Source organism: Lates calcarifer, linkage group LG5, assembly GCF_001640805.2.
Source record: "Lates calcarifer isolate ASB-BC8 linkage group LG5, TLL_Latcal_v3, whole genome shotgun sequence".
Classification (NCBI taxonomy): Eukaryota; Metazoa; Chordata; class Actinopteri; family Centropomidae; genus Lates; species Lates calcarifer.
Genome location: NC_066837.1, coordinates 8,722,336 through 8,745,043, shown reverse-complemented (window position 1 = coordinate 8,745,043; position 22,708 = coordinate 8,722,336). Strand labels below are relative to the sequence as shown.

Sequence of the window (22,708 nt, the reverse complement as noted above, 5' to 3'; positions counted from 1 at the left end):
TGTACTAAAGTAAAATGACCTTCAGTAAATGCAGTAGTTTACTGTTTCTACAGCCCTCTGTGTGTTCTCTTGATCTGAGCACCTACGCCCTTTTAGGGATTCCCTTACTTCTGCATCTTGATAGTTGCAGAGCCTGTTTTAGGGAACCACATGCCTCAGGTGAGTGAATCACTCTCCTCCATCAGCAAGTAAAGCAAATGCTGAACCACACTGTGGTGTATTTATTGGTCACACTTTATTTGGGTAGCTTATACAATTTGCCTACTGTGTGACCATAATAAGTGTGTGTATTACTTTGTATTACTCTGTGTATTATACTGTATGTTTGTGTCACCTGGTAGTTGACCTTTGGATTTCACAAATAAAGAGACACTGTGGTTTGACACTGAATGTGTCCTGTGAAATGCATAAACTCATATCATAGCCCGTTGTTTAAATATGTCATTGCAGGTGCAGATCTGACCACATTTTGTACAAATTACAAATTAGAATTGAGTCCAGGGTTAAAATCTTGAAAATACAATGTCTGACTGAATATCCAGAATATATTGGACTGGGGACAAGTTCATTCTTGTCAACAACAGCAGAGAGATAAAGACACATAGAGAAGGTTACGTCCAGACTACAGTATTCACAGTACAGTACAGTTTCCAGAAGTCAGAAAAAATACAATACATAGCCTATAAGGCACCCCAGGCATTGACAGTATTAAAGTGGATGCAGGAGATAAAATCATATGTTCTTTCAAAGAGGCTTTATATCTCTTAGATAACACTATTTACAGCAAAATTGCAGCTAACCTTGCTCTTCTACATTAAATGTCTTGCACATCTATTCGTAAATTTACAGTAATCATTCATAGTTTGTTTTATTGAAATCACCATAAATGTGACCTCATATTAGGGTGTTTAGAGCGATCATTTGAATTAAAATGAATATGTTCTACTCTGCCATGTAGTTATTTAAACTGAGTTTTCCTCCAGTCGGATTTTGAGAACACGTGTGCTGACTGGTATCAACTTATTTACTATAGATGTATTACGGTACAGATTCAGCATTAACCTTTCAGGAACATATCCGTCCCATATTATTGACACGACTTCGCCTGGTCACCTTATGGGTTACCGTGCTCCTTACCAATGTTTGGACCCATTTTGATCAGAGAGTATTGGAACAGGCATTGGCAATATTAAATATCCTCGTATACTTGTTTGTAGGATGTATGAATGAAAGGGTTAATTCTCTATTGGATCCAGACGCCGATGTGGAAACGAAACCGGAGCCGACATTGTCTCATTTCCTTATTTTCTTACTTTGTTGCTACGGTGCCTGCTTCATAAGTACCCACTGAGACTCTTGTCTGCCTTCCCGAAGAATAACGCTTGTGGTGCTGGAAACAGTTTTAAATCTATGAAGCCTGGGTGCAACAGATAATATGCAACATTGGCAACATTTGGTAAGAATTCTGCAAGTATTGTATCCAGAACATTAGCCAGTCTGGCCAATGTGATACTGAGTGTAATTATTATATATTCTCATAGTAATTGCATTTACTGTGCTGTGAAAATAGTAACTATAATGATAAGTACATATTCCTATGGAACATTTCTGTACACAGCTTTTGAAATTATATGAAGTCTACGTTGCAGCGTCAGAAATGAGTAGCACATTGATTCAATACCTGGACCATCCTGTATATTAAAGCTGCACCAGTATATTTTTCCAATAACAACAGATGAAATGACTATGTGTAAAGTGACTGGTCACTGGTAGTGACGAACCTACAGAGAGTGTTTTGATCTAACGGGCCTGCAACTTCACTGTTTGGATTCACTCTCACCAATGTCAAGGGCCCAGTGCTCAGCAGTGACAGGCTGTTGTTTTTAGTGAGCACTTAACAACAGGAAGACAAAGTTAGCGACTCACTGGTGAGCATAGTGGAGCATTTAGCTGCTAAAGAGCCAGATACCCCTCTCTTGTTGGGGGAGGAACACAGAGCTAAAATAAGAGTGGATACTAGACTTACATTTTGGCAGAACGACCAGTTCCTAGTGGTGTTTTGTGTCTCCTCAATGTTTTGATAGATAACTGTTTGATAACATATTTGCCATAACAACTTTATAAGATGAGTAAATGTCAATGTTGTTCCTGTTGTGCTGTGTCCAAGTTGCCCAATCAATACGTATGTGTTTATGGCTAATGCAGATTTTATTCCGTCTTTGACAAGGTTTTTGGAAAAATGTGTGCCCCTCGTTCCCTTCTCCTACCATGGGTCATCATCATATGTTATTTTGTGTGCCATTGTGTGGCCTCCATAAAGAAGACATCCTGCCATGTGCAAGACGGCAGAGCTGACTGCAGCCACCTGAGCCTCAGCATGATCCCTCCGAACCTTCCCAGGAACATAACTATCCTGGATATGTCTCACAACAGACTGAAGGAGGTTCTCCCTGTGTCACTAAACCCATACCCAGGACTCCTCCACCTTGATGTCAGTTACAATAGTATTACCAAGCTGGACGCGCATTTGTGCCAGACACTGCCCCTCCTGCAAGCATTGTACCTGGGACACAATGAAGTGCATTTGTTGAAGAAGGAGGACCTGAGCCACTGCACCGGTCTAATACGGTTGAATATGGCTAGTAATCGACTAAAGCTTCAAGGAGAGCCCTTCTCTGGACTACAGGTACTGGTGTTCCACAATTCTTTTGGGGGTTCAGTTGTTTGATGTGCTTGTCATATATTACATTAAATAACTCTACTTTTTTGCTTTTATTCACCTCTCATAATTCACAGAACCTGCAATTTCTTGATGTTTCCATGAACAAACTGCTGTCAGCCAAGCTTGGCTCTCAGCCTCAGCTGCCCAGCCTAGTGAACCTCAATCTGGGATTCAATGACTTCACTGCTCTGAGGAAAGATGACTTTTCTTTCCTTGGCCATTCATCCTCCCTGCAAGTTCTCAGTCTGTCATCTGTGCCTCTAAAAACAGTAAGAATCTTACCTGGAAATGAGAAATGAAATTTAGCAGTCAAAACTGGAACTAGTAGTATAGAGTTATTGTAGCACCTTAGTTTCAGTTGTCTGTTTTATTTCCCTTTTTGTATCACTCTAATATCTCTGTTTTGTTTTGTTGCAGTTGGAACCTGGTTGCTTTAAGCCCATTTCAGGCCTACATACTTTAATCATGGATGGGAGCAAAATGGGCACTCAAGATATTTCCAAAATCTGCTTAGAGCTGTCAGGGACATCCATTGATGCCCTGTCTCTTCGGAATATGAAGCTGGTCACACTCACAAACAAGACATTTGCAGGGCTGCAGATGACAAATCTAACATTTCTTGATCTGTCCCATAACGGAATGGGTAAAATTGAGGAGGGCTCATTTAAGTGGTTGTCAAAACTTCAGACTCTAACTCTGGCCAACAACAACATCAAGCACCTGACCAAGGACACATTTCAGGGGCTCAAAAGTTTGAAAAAACTTCAACTGACAAAAGCTCTGGTGAAAAGTCATACCTCCTCTACACCGATTATCGATGATTTTTCTTTTCAACCTCTAAGTGCTCTGGAGATTTTAATGCTAAATGAAACTGCAGTTCGGGAAATCACGGAGCACACCTTTACAGGCTTGAAAAATCTTCAAGAACTTGATATGAGCTGGAGTAGTTGTGCATCATTCAGAATCATCACCAACAAGACCTTTGTCTCACTTGCAGGGTCACCTCTCAGAATACTAAATCTGACAGCAACAGCTATAACCCAGATTAATCCTGGAAGCTTCTCCCTTTTGAGAAACCTCACCACTCTTCTACTAGATTATAATTTTATAGACCAGATTCTCACTGGCAAAGAGTTTGAAGGCATGGGTCAGGTTGAAGAGATTCACATGACCAATAACCACCAGAAAGTCAGACTAAGCACAACTTCATTTGTTAATGTGCCCAATCTTAGGGTCCTGACTTTGGGAAAAAGTCTTAACACCACAGCGGAGGGCCTGGATGTGGATCCCTCTCCATTCAAGCCCCTGCTCAACCTCACCTTCCTGGATCTCAGTAACAACAACATTGCTAACATCAGAGAGAGTATGTTGGAGGGACTTGTGAACCTGAAGGTGCTGAAGCTCCAACACAATAATTTAGCCCGGTTGTGGAAGAGTGTCAACCCAGGTGGGCCAGTGTTGTTCCTCAAAGGGGCACAGAACTTGATGTCCTTACAGATGGATAGTAATGGGCTGGATGAAATTCCAGACGGAGCTCTGAGAGGTTTGAGTAACCTCAGTCAACTAAGCCTTGGATACAATCTCCTAAATAGTCTTAAGGGCTCAGTTTTCAATGATCTGAAATCATTGCAGGTTTTACGTTTACAGAAGAATCTGATCACAACTGTGAGGCCTGAAGTGTTCAAAACTGTCATGAGCAACCTCAGCCTACTTGTCATGGACAAAAATCCATTTGACTGCACATGTGAGAGCATCCTGTGGTTTGTGACATGGTTGAATAATACAAATATGACCACTGTGCCAGATCTCAGGGACCAGTATAGGTGCAACACTCCACTTGCTTACTTTAACCGCTCAATCATGGATTTTGACACCCTCTCTTGCAAAGATATGACCCCATTTCAGGCTCTTTACATACTGAGCAGCACAGCTGTTATGATGCTGATTGCAACAGCTCTTCTGGTACGGTTCCAGGGCTGGAGAATTCAATTTTATTGGAACATACTCATCAATCGTACATTAGGATTTAGTGATGCCAAAGTTGAAGAGGGCAGGGAATTCACGTATGATGCTTATATCATACATGCAGAGGAGGACAGCAGCTGGGTGGAGAGGATGGTGATCCCCTTAGAGAATGAAAAGTGCACATTTTATTTGGAGGATCGAGATTCAGTCCCTGGGATGTCACAGCTTGAATCTATTGTGGATAATATGAGAAAGTCCAGGAAAATCTTGTTTGTCATCACTGAAAGTCTTCTCAATGATCCCTGGTGTAGACGGTAAATCAAACAAACATAATATATTTCCTACTGGTGATACTGTATTTGTGCTGTACATTTGTGGTAGACTAAGCTCTGAATGTTTTCTCTGTGTCCCTCTACCCACTGTCTTTCCTCATCCAGATTTAAAGCCCATCACGCACTTCACCAGGTCATTGAAGCCAGCAGGGACTCTGTGGTTCTGGTCTTCTTGCAGGATGTGCACGACTACAAGTTATCTCGCTCACTCTTCATCCGCAGGGGCATGTTGCGCAAGCGTTGCATTTTGGAATGGCACGGCCACAAAGAGAGGGTGCCAGCCTTTCACCAGGAGCTCCTCATAGCACTTGGCATGACTAATCGATTGAGGGATTGATTTCATAGATAATGGAAAATTTGAGTGATAATAATAATTGCCAGAGTTTTGCATTTGGTGTTTGTGTGTGTGTGTGTGTGTGTGTGTTTACATTTGTGAATGTGAGGCAAATGTTCTACAGTGTTATTTCAAATCACAATGTCATGTAAAGTATAAAGTAACAACAACAAAAAAAGATTGTGAATGCAGTTTAATGATGTAATCTCCTAATAAAGTGTTTGCTAAAAAGTTGGTTTGACATTGAAATATGAATTAAACCTTATATTGTATGTAAGGTATTCCTTATTTTCAGTCAGTTTATTGTGTCATTGTGGCATCTAGTGGTTGTAGTAAGAAACTACAGCATTTTCTGTGCCTCAAATACTACACAAAACTTCGATTGGTGATATGACCATATACACATCACAAAGCAACAAACACTGTTAATGGTCTTCAGCAATGATTACCATAATGAATGGTAAGTTTATCATCAATTTACTTAATACAAAACACACATTATACAACTTGAAATGAGGCTGTATGTAAGGAAAATCAGGACTAGATGTAACACCAATCTAAGGAGACTATCCCATTTTACTTAGTAGGCAGGGTATCTGATACCTTTTTATAGATTCGTAGATTAGTCAGAGAAATGCAATTATGAGCTATACTCCCCCTGAATAAATGAATAAATATAACAAGTACATGACCCTAGTACCCCAGTAATAGCTATGACCCTTATGTTTTTTTAGTATTAAAGAGATTATTCAACAGGTCTAACATGCTCTCAAAAACAAAACAAAACAAAACAAAACACCCCCCCCCCCCAAAAAAAAAAATAAAATAAAAAAAAATCTGGGTTTTATATAAAGTAAATGTACTTACATAACACTCATCATCATTACCTATTACTAAAGTCTAAACTCAAAAAAGGATGTTTTGATTTACAATATAAAATGAAAACCACCAACATGCTGAATTTATAGAATATAGTAACTAATTATTCAGTAATTTAGTATGAATAAATACGTAAAAGTATGATTATTAGATTAAATATATAAAAACATCACTGTAAAATAGCCATATGTCCTAAATACTCTCATATGAATAAAAACCTCATAAGAAACTGAAAATTCCAAATTAAGACTAATATGCCTCTACAAAGAGAGATTCATGGTAAACTTCAAGTACTATCCCTGTTATCATCTATATAATTCCATGGCTCCCGACAGTGAAACCTTTTCTACTCATAAAATATATTTGGTGCAAAGATAAGGCTGTCATTCATTAATCAATTAGGTTGGAGGTGATATGAATGGATGTTGACCAGAAAATATCAGACAAGGAGAGGATAAGTTGGACAAGGGCCTTAGTCAGGTCAGCTATCATATGGTTAATAATTAACATCTTCATTATATAATTTATGCCACCATTTACAACACATTCTGTTTGAGCACATTTTATTATTCATGTTCATCTAGCTCCTAACTCTCAGATAATGTATCTCCTGTTTCTCTCTTAGCATTGTATAACTTTGCCTAAATTGTGATGCTGCCCAAGAGCAGTAAATTACAATAAACACAGTGGGCCCCTTTGCCCCAGTTTGCATGAAAAGAGAAGGAGGAGTAAAGGCTGGACACACGTCACGGCTCTTTATAGTGAAGGCACAGGACCACAGCCTGGTGTTGCCACACACACAAAGACTGTTTGTACAGACAGCAAAAAAGATGGCAGCTACACTTGGTAGTTACACGATACCTTTAGTTGGAGTTAGTATCTTCATTGCTACTCTGACTTACATCACCTACAAGCTGCTCAGCAGTTACCTGCACAAATGGTTCGAGATGAAGCCTATTCCCCAGCTGGAGGGGACATACCCCCTAGTTGGAAATGCACTGCAGTTCAAGACCAATTCAGGAGGTAAGAAAAATCAACATGCTGCTACAGGAGCCTGCAAAGGCTGATTTATATGCAGATTGTCAAAGCACAGACCATTAGGCACTGTAGAACTGATATGGAACAATTTTTTCACATCAACTGAAGGGATTCATTACTTTATATGTGCATGTTTCAGATTTCTTCCGTCAAATTGAGGATTTTACCCGCGAGTTCTTTGATGCACCATTGTTTAAACTCTGGGTTGGACCATTACCATTTGTGGTTCTGTTTCATGCTGAAACTGTTGAGGTATGCTAACTCAGAACTCATTTACAACGTTAAGTGCACAGTACAGTGGGTGTAACTTAAAAATGTCCACATGCCTTAACTTGTGTATATAAAGCTTTTGTAGTCTTTGTACATTACACTTTACATAAATATAACACCCACATACTGTACATATTCAAAACAGCTCACACATTTAATGAAGTGGGGGGCTATAGCGCTAAAGCTAAATTCAGCCAGATAGTTTGAACTGATTTTAACCTTGTTACTTAAGTGACAACTTGGTCTATTTATAATGACATTACACATTAAAACACTGCTGATGTTCAGACTGTGGCCACTGTACAGTACATACTACACAACTGCTACTGCTCATCATTTAGGCCCGACCTCCACCTATATTTATAGCGGCCCAAATGGTATAAAAATAACCACATAATACATTTTTTTTAATTTGGGCTGTATATATTTATTTTTATTTCTGTTTATGACAGTTGCTACTCTCTTTTGTAGACAGTTCTGACTAACCCTGTTCACATGGACAAAGCCTATTCTTACAATTTCCTCCACCCTTGGCTTGGAACTGGCCTTCTCACTAGGTATGTGCCTGCAGTTTTCCTCTGCATGATGTTAAAAGCCAACTAGTAACAATCAGAAAAGGGAACTGTGGGTTTGAAAAACAAGATGTGCAACAGATTAATCACAATTCATAGCTATGTCTCAGATGTATATTGTAGACTATGTCTAAGCAGGTTCTGGACACTAAATTTAGAAATGAATATTCAAATTAAATTTAAATGAAGAAAAAGGTTGCATCTGCTTTTCCTGCCATTCGTTTTCATCTTATTCACAGTCATCATTATTTACATAAGAATATGTACATGGGTCCTGTGTTTTCTCTTACCTTTAAACCATCTTCGATTTGTCCTCCTTGTTTGAGCAGCACTGGGCTTAAGTGGCGTCAGCGGCGTAAGATGTTGACTCCCACCTTCCACTTCTCCATCCTGACAGACTTCTTGGAAGTGATGAACGAGCAGGCTGAGATCCTGGTGGAGAAGCTGGAGAAACAGGCGGGGAAGGGTCCATTTAACTGCTTCAATCACGTCACCCTCTGTGCACTGGACATCATCTGTGGTGAGTACATGGATGTTGAATGTGCATGTGTGCTTATGTGGATCCTTAGCATATTATCTAATCTATATACAGCAAGAAAAAATACCCAACTCTTTATACTGGATTCTGGATTTATGCAGTGGATTGAACAAAACACATAATGTCTTTTCAGAAACTGCAATGGGAAAGAAAATTTATGCTCAGAGTAACTCTGATTCAGAATATGTTAAAAGTGTGTACAAGTGAGTTAATTTCATTTTCTTCTCTGTTTTGAAGATTCTAATACAGACAATATTTAATTTCAATATTTCATATTTCAATATTTATTTTCCTCAGAATGAGTGACATCATCAGCCGCAGACAGAGGACACCTTGGTTTTGGCCTGACTTTGTATACAACTACTTTGGTGAGGGTCGGGAACACAACAAGACACTCAAGATTCTACACTCCTTTACATACAGTGTGAGTAACAGAGCCAGTGGTTTGAAAATCTGTCAATAGTAGTGTGTTTACTGAAATACACAGGTGTTTCAGCATTCACTCACATAGAGGACACAATATTGGGCAATATTCCACTTTGTTTCTTTACAGGTGATAACTGAAAGATCAGAGAATATTTCCAACACTGAACCAGACAGTGACTCTGACCAGGGCCCGAAGAAAAGACGAGCATTTTTGGACATGCTCTTGAAGACTACAGATGAGAATGGCAACAAGATGAGCAATCAGGACATTCAGGAGGAAGTGGACACCTTTATGTTTAGGGTTAGTGGTTACAACCTCAGGTGTACAGAGTGTTTTTAGTGTCTTTTAACTCACAGCTCATAACTTTTTTATTTTTGGTTAACTCTCACTGCTTAACCTAAACTGTCTGATAGGCTTACAATACCTACTGAGCACCGAAAGTTTGCACGTTCACCATAACTATTGTAAGGTGATAATACTGTATATACAATACTGTGGTTAAAAAATCTATTCATGCAGCTTTAAAGTCTTTTAAAAAATGAGTTGTTTTTCTCTATTTATCTACATCTATTTTGCAGGGTCATGATACCACAGCCGCCTCTATGAACTGGGCCCTGCATCTGCTGGGCTCCCACCCTGAGGCACACAGCAAAGTTCAACAAGAGCTTCAGGAGGTGTTTGGTAACAGCAACATGCCCTCTCCCCCATAACCGCACACCGTCTCACTTTCATGACATCATTTATTTTCCTGCCCGAAGGGCTTTTGACTCATCTTTGTTCAGACTCATTTGCTCTTTGCAAGTCAAGGGGAACTTATATGGGGATAATAGCTGTGAAAATCCTTGCCAAAATACATAGAGAATAATTGAATTATTTCCACTCTTGTGTGGATTTACCATGGCCTCCATGCATTTTTCTGTGACGTAAGACACATGGCCTTGAAGCAATAACAGATACTACATTTGCACCAGTTTGAGGATCTAAAGTTGTCCCCAAGCACAGAAGCATTTGTTTCATCTGATGTAAAATCACCTGCCCACCATATAGCCAAGTAGTTCTGTTAATAATTATGTGTATATGATGCCTATAAAATGACTGCAATTAAGACTTTTGACTCTTGAACGTATGTGTTATCGAATAAACATAACAATTCATGGGGTGTGCCCCTTAAACACTATTAAACTCTCATCTACTGTAGAACATGCCAAGGATATAGAAGCAGGAGAGAGTGCAACAGCAAAAAACTGGAGCTCAAACTTATCAATAACTGTCTGATCTAAGAATGTGCTAACACTCTGTTCTGTTTATCTGTACTCTGTACTGAGGAGCTTAACAGTATTTCCTGTTTAATATGCAAAGGTACATCTGACCGCTCCATTAACATGGAGGACCTGAAGAAGCTCAGATACCTAGAGTGTGTTGTCAAGGAGGCCCTGCGACTGTATCCCTCTGTGCCTTTCTTTGCCCGCAGCCTCTGTGAAGACTGCCATATCAGTGAGTTACAGATGAGCGATGACTCTTGAATGAAACATTCATTTGTTGAGTGCAAATCCCCTAAGGCAGTGGTATTTTTTACAAGAGGCCAAGGGAAGCCTGGCTTCCTCTATTATTTTCATTTGAAAAATAGTTTTCTCTGTCACAAAACATTTATTCTATCCTGTTGTCGCAGCCATTTTTTCCCCAATTTTCTTTGGAATTCTTTAAATTAGTAAAACAGTACTGATGCAGATTGAAACATGTGGAAGATATCAATCAGTTTGTGTGGGAATTTTGGGAATAGTGTATGGAGTCATTGCTAAAAACCTTCTCTGACAGACCACAGCAAATAATTTGGGTGATTACAATATTATTATAACCACTAAAAATGATGGTCAAGCTGTAAAGGTTCAACAATGTAACATACCAGATCCATCTTTTCATTTGGCATTCCTTCCTTTGGTGTTTAGGCATCTCTCCTCTGTCTGACAGGATCCTATTGGCAATGAAATTCATAATAATGCTACATGAAAAATGTTAAGAGAATAACAAAGACATTTTTTTCCTGACTAAATTGTGTTTTCACCTGTAGATGGTTTCAAGGTTCCCAAAGGTGCCAATGCAATCATCGTCACGTACGCTCTTCACCGTGATCCACGATATTTCCCTGAACCTGAGGAGTTCAGGCCTGAGCGTTTTCTGCCTGAGAATTCAGTAGGAAGACCTCCATATGCATACATCCCCTTCTCTGCTGGCCTCCGCAACTGTATTGGTAAGAACAGAAGAGTTTTACTTTGCAGTTTACCTGATCTGTTTCCATAAATACTTTAATTTCTGAACAATGTTGTTAAGTATCATGTGATTAGCATTACTGATGTGTGCGTTCCCCTCCACTGCTCCTCAGGTCAGCGTTTTGCACTAATGGAAGAAAAGGTGGTCTTGGCATCCATTCTGCGTAACTTCAACGTTGAAGCTTGTCAGAAACGAGAGGATCTGCGGCCAGTGGGAGAGCTCATTCTCCGACCAGAGAAGGGCATCTGGATCAAACTGGAAAAGAGGACACCTCAGGCTTAATCAAACTAACAAATTCTCCAGTTTAGAGATGCCTCTAACCGCTAACAATAATAGTATTTGCAAATTAAATGAAAAGCTCTATGAAACGGAATTTGCAGACTAAGAATGAACCACTTTTAGCAAATTAATTGGTCATTGTGAAACATATTGATTCTGAACTGGATGAAAAGGAAGATAAATTACATTACTGCACGTCACTTCTATCCATTTTCTATGGTCATATGCTTTGTAATAAAATAAACTGTACATGTAACAGTTCATTTATAAATTTTAAACTCTTCAAATCTAATGTTTATATCTATTTTTGTCAGTGGCTGCAAATCTAGAGGAATCAAATCATCTGGAAATAATTTTCTCAATGGGAAAAACATGTTTACAATAAAGTGCCTAAGATATTTTAGATATTGGTTATGATTGTAGAGAGCGTGTGATATACAGTATATGTGAGACTTTAGAACATATCTTGTGGTATTAGTTTGTAATGAAATGCCTAAGCCCTCAGACTCAGAAGTGCAGAACAGGGCTTAACAACAAACACTTTCACACATTCATTACTTACAAAGATAACCCTGTCATTTGTGCAGCTTTTCATCTAGCTACAGTTTTTCCTCCTCTGTGTCTCCATGTTACATGTCTTAAAGTTAGTTTATTCCTTATTCTGGTTAGATTATCTATTCACAGTCACTTTCTTACTGTACTGTATATCTGTGTATAAGTCTGACTGTTTGTGTAATGAGAGTGTGGAATGTTGAAAAAAATCTAATAAAATCTATATTGTGAACCTATTCCTTTGTCTGCCCAATTTCATTCAAAAGCTGCATTGCATTTTTTCAGGGAAGACATTTTCACATGCCAAAATTGATGCTACAGATGTCGGGATATTATGACTTTAAGACCCTTAGTATATGATTCAAAAACCTTCTATCCTACATTTCCCATAATGCGGTAGGATAGACTCTTTCATTAGCCTGCTGAACATCAACAACTTTTCAAGCGCCCCTCTTTGTAAGATAGACTCTCTATTAAAGACTCAAAGTCTCAAGACCAATCAAATATAATCCTAATGACATCACTACAACATCATCAGGGTTATTTTCTCATTCACAAATCTCCTTCTGAGGTCACAAAGCAGCTACAACTAAGGATAATACGATAAGATGATGGTAAAACTTCTCATGATGATCTTTTGTTTACACACTGCAGGGCTCCATCTTAAATTACATGGTTCTTGACACTGAGAAAAAATAAAATGCAAATAAGTTTACACATCTGTATGCATATATGCAAATATAACATGCATATATAAAGCTACATGATAATTTTCAACACTGCAAAATTGTCAGATACATTTTTGAACTCATATTCCTTTGAAATACCTTTTTGGTAATCCAGGAACCTGACCTCTCTTCACCCTGATGGCTGCAACTCTTATGAGTGCACATTCAGTTTTCATAACGAGCAAACACTCTTAACTAACTGAATCACATTGAGGTCAGAGGGATTCATTGTAACAAAGTAGTAATCATAGCATGACACAGTTACAAATGACCCCATCTATAATGTCATAGGATGATTTAGCTGGCATGCCTGCAAGGGCCATTGCCTAACACCAAAATGACATGACTGATGATGAATTGAATGCTCTTCTCCAATGCTATTATTTGAATTATTGAGCACATCTCTAATCAATGGCTGAATACAGCTGAGGCGCCTGAGCTCCAAATGACGCAGGACGAGTTCATTTATCTGAGAATCTCTAATAAATAGCTCGGATAAAGGAGTATTTGCTTAGATTCGTGTGTGGCCACAGTTGGTGGATTGCATGAAATTCATTTTTGGGGGTTTAAGCTTCTATTAAGCTATTTTCTAATGATGAAGCATTCATTTTACTTTGCTGAAACAATCCAAAGTACTCTATAAAAATATTCAGTGAGCCATAAGTTAAAGTATCTAAACATTATTATAAAAATATATGTAAGATTTAATGAGAATTTGTTTGTCAGTACTGATGCCTTCTGAACTTATTATTGACAAAGGTTGTAGGTTGTGCAACTGTTTGTTTGACTGAATATTTGTTTAAGTATAAAAACAAATTAAAGTGGAAAAAAAAGAGGGTGAGACTGAGATGGACCTCATTCGTCTGCTGAACTTCCCTCAACTGCTGACGTTCCCATGCCTGGTGGTTATATTTTACTGCGCATTGCAGTTATGTAACCATTTTCAATAACATTTCACTTACTGGCAGCAGCAACTGAAAACTCCATGTGTGCCATAGTATCAGTTGAACAGTTATGCAAGGAACATCGTATATAGCATTGAAAATAGTTCAGTCTTATCAGTGCAGATTGTGAAACTGGCAGGACTGCCAAGGAGAGTTTGTAAACGTTTGACAGCAGCCTGTTCAAAGTTTGTTTGCAGTTCCAGATTCCAAAACAGATACAGTATGACCCACCAAAACACTGGTTCCCAACCTGGGGTTTAAGACCCCTAAGCTGGTAATGAGATAAACTGAAGGGGTCATGAGATGATTAATGGGATCGGACAGAATGAAAAGCATACACATTACCGCTGTATAACATTCATTTTCCTGATTTTTTTTCTCGAATCTTTGCTTAGTTCTTTACCTAATCCTGGATAGTTTCATTTTTTTCAGTGCCTTGTAAATATTATTCACATGAGTTAGTCTGAGTAAAATCATTTAATAATAGATTTTTGAAAATTAGGTCATAAATCCAAGCATCCCGTCGAAACCCCTGATAATTAAATCATGCAAAATTGTTTTTCCATTATTTTTCATGCTTAATTATTATTCATTTTAAAATTCTTTATTTACTTTATGCGCACAAGTTCTCTAAATGATGGTATAAAAGCTGTTCTCTATCAGGAATAAATTCTGTTAATTGCTAAATTGCACTAATTATTGATGCATTTCTTCATTGATCTAAAAATTGTTGAGTTCAAGGACACTTGGTCTAACAAAAATTGGTATCTGCCTTTTAAAATCCCAGGATGCAATCTTTGTGTAGATGCAGCTCTGCTCAGACATACTCTATGCAATCTGTGACAAAGAGTTACGACTAGACATTGTTTAATTTGGAGTCACAAGCCCAAAAGTTTGGAAGCCACTGCACTGGAGGGAGCAACAGCAAAACTTCAAATATGCTGCAATTTTAACAACTATACATTTCTGTCACTATAGTCTTATATCCATACGCCCCACACTGCTGCGTTTAAGATGAAAATATATAGTGTGGCTCTCTTTTAAGACAACCCACCAGACACATGTGAACAATATGAAATAACAATAAAAACAACATGAAATGCATCAGTCAGACTTTAATGTCAGCAAGTTTCATCCAAGGCGTGCACGCGCACACACACACACACACACACACACACACACACACACACACAGACACACGTCCTTGGGCTTTGTGATGAAATTAAATGAAACCACTTTGAGAGACAAAATGATGATAGATTTTCCCATTTCCCCTAGAAAATTGAAATTTTGTTGAATGGATCATGAAATATTACAACCTCACAGAGACAATAAAACACCCTCTGGTTTGAGGCCACACTAAGGTCTTGACATAGAGGCGAGTAAGGCGCAGCAGACTATGATAATCATTGAACTGTCCTGCTTTTAAATACAGTGTAGTTCAAACTGATGTCCAGAGAGAGGCAGCAGTGTATCCTTCTCTAAATATGTGTAAAGAGAAGATAAGTGTGATTGTTGTACGGTGTGTGTGTGTGTGTGTGTGTGTGTGTGTGCGCATGTGTGTGTGTCACACAGTGAGTGAGGGGGGTGGAAGAACAGCACAAACAGCAGAACATAGATACGATTTTTTTTTTCTGTTTTTTTTTCTGTGCCCGGCAGCTTCATGTTAATGTGAGTGACAGCTGTATTCAGCATGTGTACAGTTTATAGCTTGTGAGTTTCAGATTTTCAGTGTTCTGACACTTGAATGACACATGATAAATGTGCAATGTCTGTTTAAAAATGGTTAATTAACACGTGCCCAGGCTTAGGAACACTGTGGCTCAGATCCACAACATATACCACAGATACGCTGTGGATTATCTTATCCCTTTACAAGAAAAATCTCATTTCCAGATCATACGCTCGCATAAATTCTACTAACACTGATTTACATATGACAAGATCAATCTGACCATGACCACCACATACAGTCTCAAAAACTCATGTTGTAGTGAAGTAGCAGATCTGAACTGACTTGCTTAAAATTCCCTTGGTCCTCTGGGATTTTCTCAAGTTTAGAATATAGCTGTGCAGAATTATCGCATACCCATGACAGGAAAACAGAAAGTCCAGTTGGCAGATCTGAAGACTGGAGAGGACGCTGAAGTACACCTGAATACGCCAGTTTGAGGTGACTTTTATTTTGTGCATCATCACACTGGAAGTAGCCATTAGAAGGTGGTAAATTATAACGGATATATAAAGGAACTGAATGGTCAGCGACAATACTCAGGTAGGCTGTGGCATCCAAATGATGATTGATTGGTATTAAGGGGCCTAAAGTGTATCAAGAAAACTGAACTGTTAACAAAGGGTAGGTTCGGCCCATGGATTCATGCTGTTGACTCCAAATTCTAACTCCATCTGCTGCCTCAGAAGAAATCCAGATTCATCAGACCAGGCTACATTTTCCCAGTCTTCAACTGTCCAGTTTTGGTGAGGTGTGCCGACAGGAGTGGAACCCAACATGGTCTTCTGCTGTTGTAACCCATCATCCTCAAGGTTCAACATATTGTTCTTTCTGAGATGCTTTTCTGCTCACCATAGTTCTTATGAGTGGGTATCTGAGTTACCATTACTTTTGTTACATGTCAGTAACAACCAATCTGGCCACTCTCCCCTGAACTCTCTCATCAACAAGGTGTTTTCGATCTGCAGAACTGCTGCTCACTGGATAATTTTTTTTGTCACCATTCTGTGTAAGCTCTAGACTGTTGTGTGAGAAAATCCCAGGAGATCAGCAGTTTCCAAAATACTCAAACCAGCCTGTCTGGCACCAACAATCATGCCACAGTCAAAGTCACTGAGATCACATTTTTTCCCCATTCTGATGATGGATGTAAGCATTAACTGAACCTCCTGACCTGTATCGGCATGATTTTATGCATTGCTCTGCTGCCATGTGATTGGCTGACAGGATTCCAGCATGAATAAGAAGATGCACAAATAATAAATATAATAAAGTACTTGACGGTATGTGTATTTTATTTTATTTTGTACATCACTGGGAAAGAATATGACAAGGGGGAAATCAGCGAGTACTAGAAGATGGACTAAGGCATTGTTTTGTTTTTTTAATTGGGGCACAATTAAATGATTTAAACAATAATAAATCTGGAAAAGGAAATTAGGTTTTTAAGTGAGAAATGGATATAGTGAAACAGATATCTGAAAATGTAAAATGGAATTAAAACATTGTATATGTTTTCCGTGCATGATTTTTATCATGTCGTAAAGTGCAGTGTGTCATAAATATTAATCTAGCTCTACAAACTATAAATGTATTCCCAGGATTATTGATGCTGCTTGCTGGAAAAAATAGTCAAATAATTTTTAATGCCCTCTAAAATCAATGGAGTACTGTAGGTTGAAGCTGCTACCGCCTCGGGACATTAGGGGAAGGTGTAGCTAAGTCGGTGTAGTATTTATATCTACATCTCTTATAGACCTTGCTGGCCCACAGAGCACAGAGACCAGTGTTGAGGAGGATAGGATGTGACAGTATCCCTGGATCTGACTGAGCATCATGCTGGAGCTTCATGACACACTGCTATCTCTATTGGTTCTTTTTAGTCACTCTCCCACACACATACACACACACACACACACGTATGCGTGCACAAACACACACACAAACACCACACCAGCAGTCACAGTTAAACCACCCACTCATTTCCAGCCCCTCTCCCTTTTGCACTCCCTTCTCCGTCAGCCTCGATTCAGTCTATTTTCAGATCAAATGAATCCCCCTATTAGAAGCTCAGATCAGGATTGTGTCGTCCAATATGGAAGAAGGCAGGGGATGGAGGGAGTGAGTGGATGGAGAAAGAGAGAAATGAAGAGGTGGAATAGGAAGAGACTGGGATTAGATAAAGTGAAAGCAAATGAGATGTCAGGCTGAGTGAAAGCGTGAGAGCCTAAAGGAAGGACAAATTGAAAATGAGGATCAGTGAGAAGCAATGATCACACAAACCAGATAATCTGTCTTCCACAACTATCAGCTGAGGATACTGCGGTCCACAACAAAGGAGGGATTTCTTTAGGTTAAAATAAACCCACCTGCATGCCATCTTTACTGTTCCCATAGAAACATGTGAGCCGGTTAGCCGCCAACTTTGAGGTGGACGCATGCACATTGCTCAAGGCGCCAAGGCCACACATTCTTCACTTCCTTTGAAGTACACCAATACTTAATCTCACAGCTAAATTGTTTGAAATGTAGGTCATGGCTCCAATTTTACTACAGTGGGGTAAGACTTAAAAACCAGACACAACTCAATATATCAGTGCTTGGGTCCTTCTTGTACCTTGACTCCAAAATAATCTCTTTATATTCATTTCTCATTAATCAGAGGAGTTCCTGGACATGCTTCATGTTAAGTTTCAATTATAAGCAGCCGCAGGTAAACAAAGGTGTTGGATTGGGGTCGAAACAATTTTGTTGAAGCTGCTGCTTTTAAGTCCAAAAAAGGGAACAGGCACTTTAAAGGGATGTTTGAGTAGATGAAAGTTAAATAACTGGATTTTTAAGGTAAAAAAAAAAAAAAAAAAAAACTTTTGAAGACACATTGGTTTTGCATGGATATAATCATTTTAGACGTATTTTAGACCTGTATAGATGTGTGTAATGTTTCCTGTGTCCGTGTTGGTTTGTTCATTTGTGAGCAGGATTACTGTTGCTATATGCCACCCTTTCGAGTCTCACATGGCACATACAAGGCCTATGTAGTTTACAACAATAACAGTGGAAGATTTAGCATTAAATATTTGCAGGGATTTGTAGAACAGTGGGTGGTACACAAAACCAGCTGGTGACCAGGTGGTGTTGCCATCTGAAATGACAACTGTCCCTGGCAGATTTTCACAGCTGGAGCCTAGCCAGGTGGCTGATAAAGCTAATACTAGCTTCATAAGGTTGATAAAATGTTTCCAGCTAACTTAAAAAAAAAAATAAAAAAAAAAAAAAGAAGTCCTAAATATGTGCTTGACATCTACACACATGCGTATATATGTGCTATTAGACTGAGGATAAAGCTACATGTCCTGCTCAAAAAGCCAGCATACTCACCATTTGATGACCCATGCATTTGATGGAAATACAGAAGCATTGTTCTTGTATTGCAGGAGCTAGTCCAGTATGATAAAGAAAAAGTATTGTTTGGCTTAATTTTTGTATCCTTTGACATTTTTAAGGACTAGAAGCAGATTCAGAATCTAGTTAATTGGGTAAATATGCACATAATCTACAAGGAATCTGACTCCACTTCTCAGATAATAAAGGTAGGAAAGTATAAACAAGCACAGATACAACTACTATGTCAAGAAAATAAATAGAAATAGAAATTCAAATTGTCACCAACAGCTGAACACAGAGAGTGTTGTTGGATTTAACTGTTGGAGAACTGGAATAAATATTACTTAGAAAAGCCACGATGGGCCTCAAGACCAGTTTCAATGCTTCGCCACTATTCCTCATTTGGTGTTTTGATGATGATGGTTGAGAGTGCCTTCTAACATGTCTCTTCATAGTCTCCAATATATGTCTAACAGGGTTGAGATGTGGTGACTGTGAGAGCCTTCTCATACGTTTCATATAATGTACATACTCATCAAACCAGTCAGTGACCCCTTCATGCCATGTATGGAACTTTTGAATTAATTATATTTCTCCACTAATTTATTCTGCTTTTTTTTATTTCTGCTAATTTGTCATTCGTCTGTACACCGTGTGCTAGATGAAAAAAGGATGGTAAGGACGTGATAGCATATGGAGGTACAGCAGGTGAAGGTGCTGTTGTACAGGACTGTACTGGAATATCAAGTCTACTTTTACCCGGTGATGGCACAAGGAAAGAAAATGCACCTTGCGTCCAAGTTCTACCAATCGCAGAATCGCAGATTTTTCACATTCAAGGTGGCTATCATTCAAACTAACCATGCAGCTCAAGTTGAATACAGAATAGGACAAATACAAAGGGACATCTGATAAGTGACTTCTGTGCCAGTTCTCCCCCCACTGTAGTAGAAGAGAGAAACAGGCAGATCGGAGAGAAAGAGAAGGGTTTTACATGCTTCTCAAAGTCTGCACCTTATCAGGCTCTCCATGACCAGCTTCTCCACAAGCTCCCGGGGTTCCCAGTGGGCACAAAGAAAGAAGGAAAGAAAGAGATGAGGTTCATGCTGAATGGATAGCGCTGCATCCAAAATTGCCCTGAACTAGAGAGCGGTGTACGATTACCATTCTGAGGGCAGAGGACTGTGTTAAGAGAAGCAAAGAGGCATAATCATTAGCCAAGGCCTGACTTGCGCCAAGAGGGGCAAGGTTAAAGTTTCTCTGAGGTTAAAGCAGAACTGAATCCTTAGCAGCTCCCGCTCCATATATGCTGAAGTCTTAAAGTGATCATTCAAGTATCGCAAAGGAAAACTTCATTCCTTCTTCTCATGTCCAAAAGTTGAACATGTTCTCCAAAGATGGATATTAAAACTTTAGCTTCAGGGTCTTTCTAACCAGTGACCAGTTTTCCTGCCAAGCAATTTGTTTTTCTTTAATCACAGAGCCTGAATCAGAATAACTGCTCCCATGCTAGACTCTTGTCCTACAGCTCCTTCACCGTCTGTTGAGTTTAATTATCTACAGTCTCTGCCAGTCTTTGGAGAAGTTGTGTGCTACTGTGAGGTAGTAATAATATGATATTACTTACTACTAAGTCAATGTATCCATTCTGTTTTTCTTGCATATGTTTCAAAGGATGTGTTGGGTATGTAAAATCTCACAGTGAATAACAGAGACGCAAGGTGACATGTGACAGGTCAAAACTGCCTGACCAAACAGAACAGCCAAACTAGATATTTATTCTGGGAGTCATATTTGGCCAAATATTAACTAATGGGAGAGCAAATATGCCTTGTTTATTTGGACTGAAGCAGGTTTGTGCATATTCGTTATGCTCTGCCCATCCTCACCTTGCATGTATAAAATCAGACTGACCTTAACTAATGTGCACTACATTTCAAATTAGTCCACTTGCAAATATCTTTACCAGGGCTCAAGACGATGAAAAATTCTGTGTCTGCTCATCTGCACATGGAACAATATGCCAACTAAATAAATAGAAGAATTTAATTGCCACATTCTAACCTAGTGCCCATCTCCATTTCTCATTCCAGTACTCCAGTGCTCCTATCACCTCACCGTAAAAGGCAATACTTACACCATCACAGTTTGAGGCAAAGTCAACAAAGCTGGTAATAATAAAAACCACCGTTGCTCTCATTTCCTGTATTTGTATGCAGATCTAGACTGCAAGACTAGACCTGGAATTCCAGAAGTGTCTGTGGTTGCAATGCCACCTGTCATTCAACTAGTGTCTCAATTATCCAGCAGTCAACTCCCACAGGTCACAATGAGGAAGACCAAGTCTTTGCCCCAAAAACTTGCCCTGAACCCATTTTCCTTGATCTTGAGCTGGCCTTGGTTTGATGTGGCCATCCACAAAGAGAGAGCAGTGGTGAATTAGCTCTGCCTTGAATGAAAAACTGACAGCAGAGCAGAAACTGCACAAAGAGATAAACAACAAGCTGCATTAAGGGACACAAAATTGTTCTAGGTCAAATATGATGAGGAGGGTGTCATGACTGATGTTTTTTTTTATGCACCATTCTCAGAGATAATAGAGCACTGCACAAGGCTTAAAATTTTAACTTGTTATGCCTTACATATGCTGTCATCATCACAGCATGGCCTCACATTGACCTCATATTGTATCATTGATGTGCAGTCTTGCTTTGTACTATAGTGTGGCTTAAGTGCACTACTTTTATTACTTTTTGGTCTGACATATGCATATGCATACATTTTATATAATGTATATGTAGAAACACACAATTTGCTTCAATTTATTTTCCACTTTTTTTTTTTTTTTTTGAATGATCTCTCTATGCCCCTCTACTCCTTAATGTCAGTGAATTTAGTTTTTGCCCCAATTCAATATTTTTATATTAGGTCTCAACACATGCAACTTTATATAAATTATTTTGACTTTTTCATTTCTGGCTTTTTTTCCCCACAAATTTTTTCATTCAACTTTTACCATTTACAACAGCTGCTCCATTGTTCCCTTCATATATATGGATATAGATGGATATTTTCTTCTTTCTTCTCATAGTTATTTTCTGTCCTCAAGCTTTTGAGATCACTATGCATGTCATATCTTTGCAAAACCTTGAAATCCTAGAATTTAAACTGAAGCTCTGAGGCCTTGTGCGTGGCTACATATGATTGCAATCATGAACTCATGAGTCCACTGGTTGCCAGTGTTACAGTCTTAACCAAATTTGACTGTGTACAGTAACGTATCTCACACACACACACACACACACACACACACATACACGCATGGATCTGACTGATTATGCCTCCCAGTTTTGAACATGCTCACTGAGGAAGATTAGGCGAAGATGGGCTTTCACACATAATAACTGAGATTATCCTGCTAACTCCTCTGACGTCAGAACTTCTGATCTCACAGGAACTTGCACGATTCAGCGTGACACCAATCAAAACATCAGGGGAGACAGACAGTGAGATTACTCCCTCTCACTGACAAACAGTTCTCACTATCGTCCTCTTCTCTCTGTAAAACACACAACCCCAGGACTTGTTTATGATTCGGTTAGACACGAACCTTTTTACGTAACATTTTACACCCACTGCTGTTTTAGTGTTGTGGTACTTTAATACAATAACACAAACAGTGTAATGCTGTACCATTTCAGTTTTGGTAGACATATCAAGGGCTGGTGTGTTCCACTTTAAACT

General features: G+C 39.0%; 2 protein-coding genes across 2 annotated transcripts; both read left to right on the top strand.

The window, feature by feature from the left end:
* Positions 1–1,090: 1,090 nt before the first annotated feature.
* tlr3 (toll-like receptor 3) lies at positions 1,091–5,634 on the top strand. The gene is given in 6 exon segments (XM_018703216.2): positions 1,091–1,456; positions 2,228–2,686; positions 2,797–2,991; positions 3,140–5,001; positions 5,125–5,287; positions 5,289–5,634. Coding segments are annotated over 6 exon segments (2,736 nt in total). The 5' UTR covers positions 1,091–1,435; the 3' UTR covers positions 5,325–5,634.
* A 1,364-nt stretch (positions 5,635–6,998) lies between these two features.
* On the top strand, positions 6,999–12,412 carry LOC108901662 (cytochrome P450 4V2). The gene is made up of 11 exons (XM_018703217.2): positions 6,999–7,255; positions 7,410–7,522; positions 8,012–8,097; positions 8,442–8,632; positions 8,784–8,853; positions 8,948–9,074; positions 9,204–9,377; positions 9,656–9,758; positions 10,437–10,571; positions 11,146–11,325; positions 11,458–12,412. The coding sequence occupies exons 1-11, from the start codon at positions 7,063–7,065 to the stop codon at positions 11,625–11,627; spliced, it is 1,542 nt and encodes a 513-aa protein (XP_018558733.2). The 5' UTR covers positions 6,999–7,062; the 3' UTR covers positions 11,628–12,412.
* Positions 12,413–22,708: the final 10,296 nt, after the last annotated feature.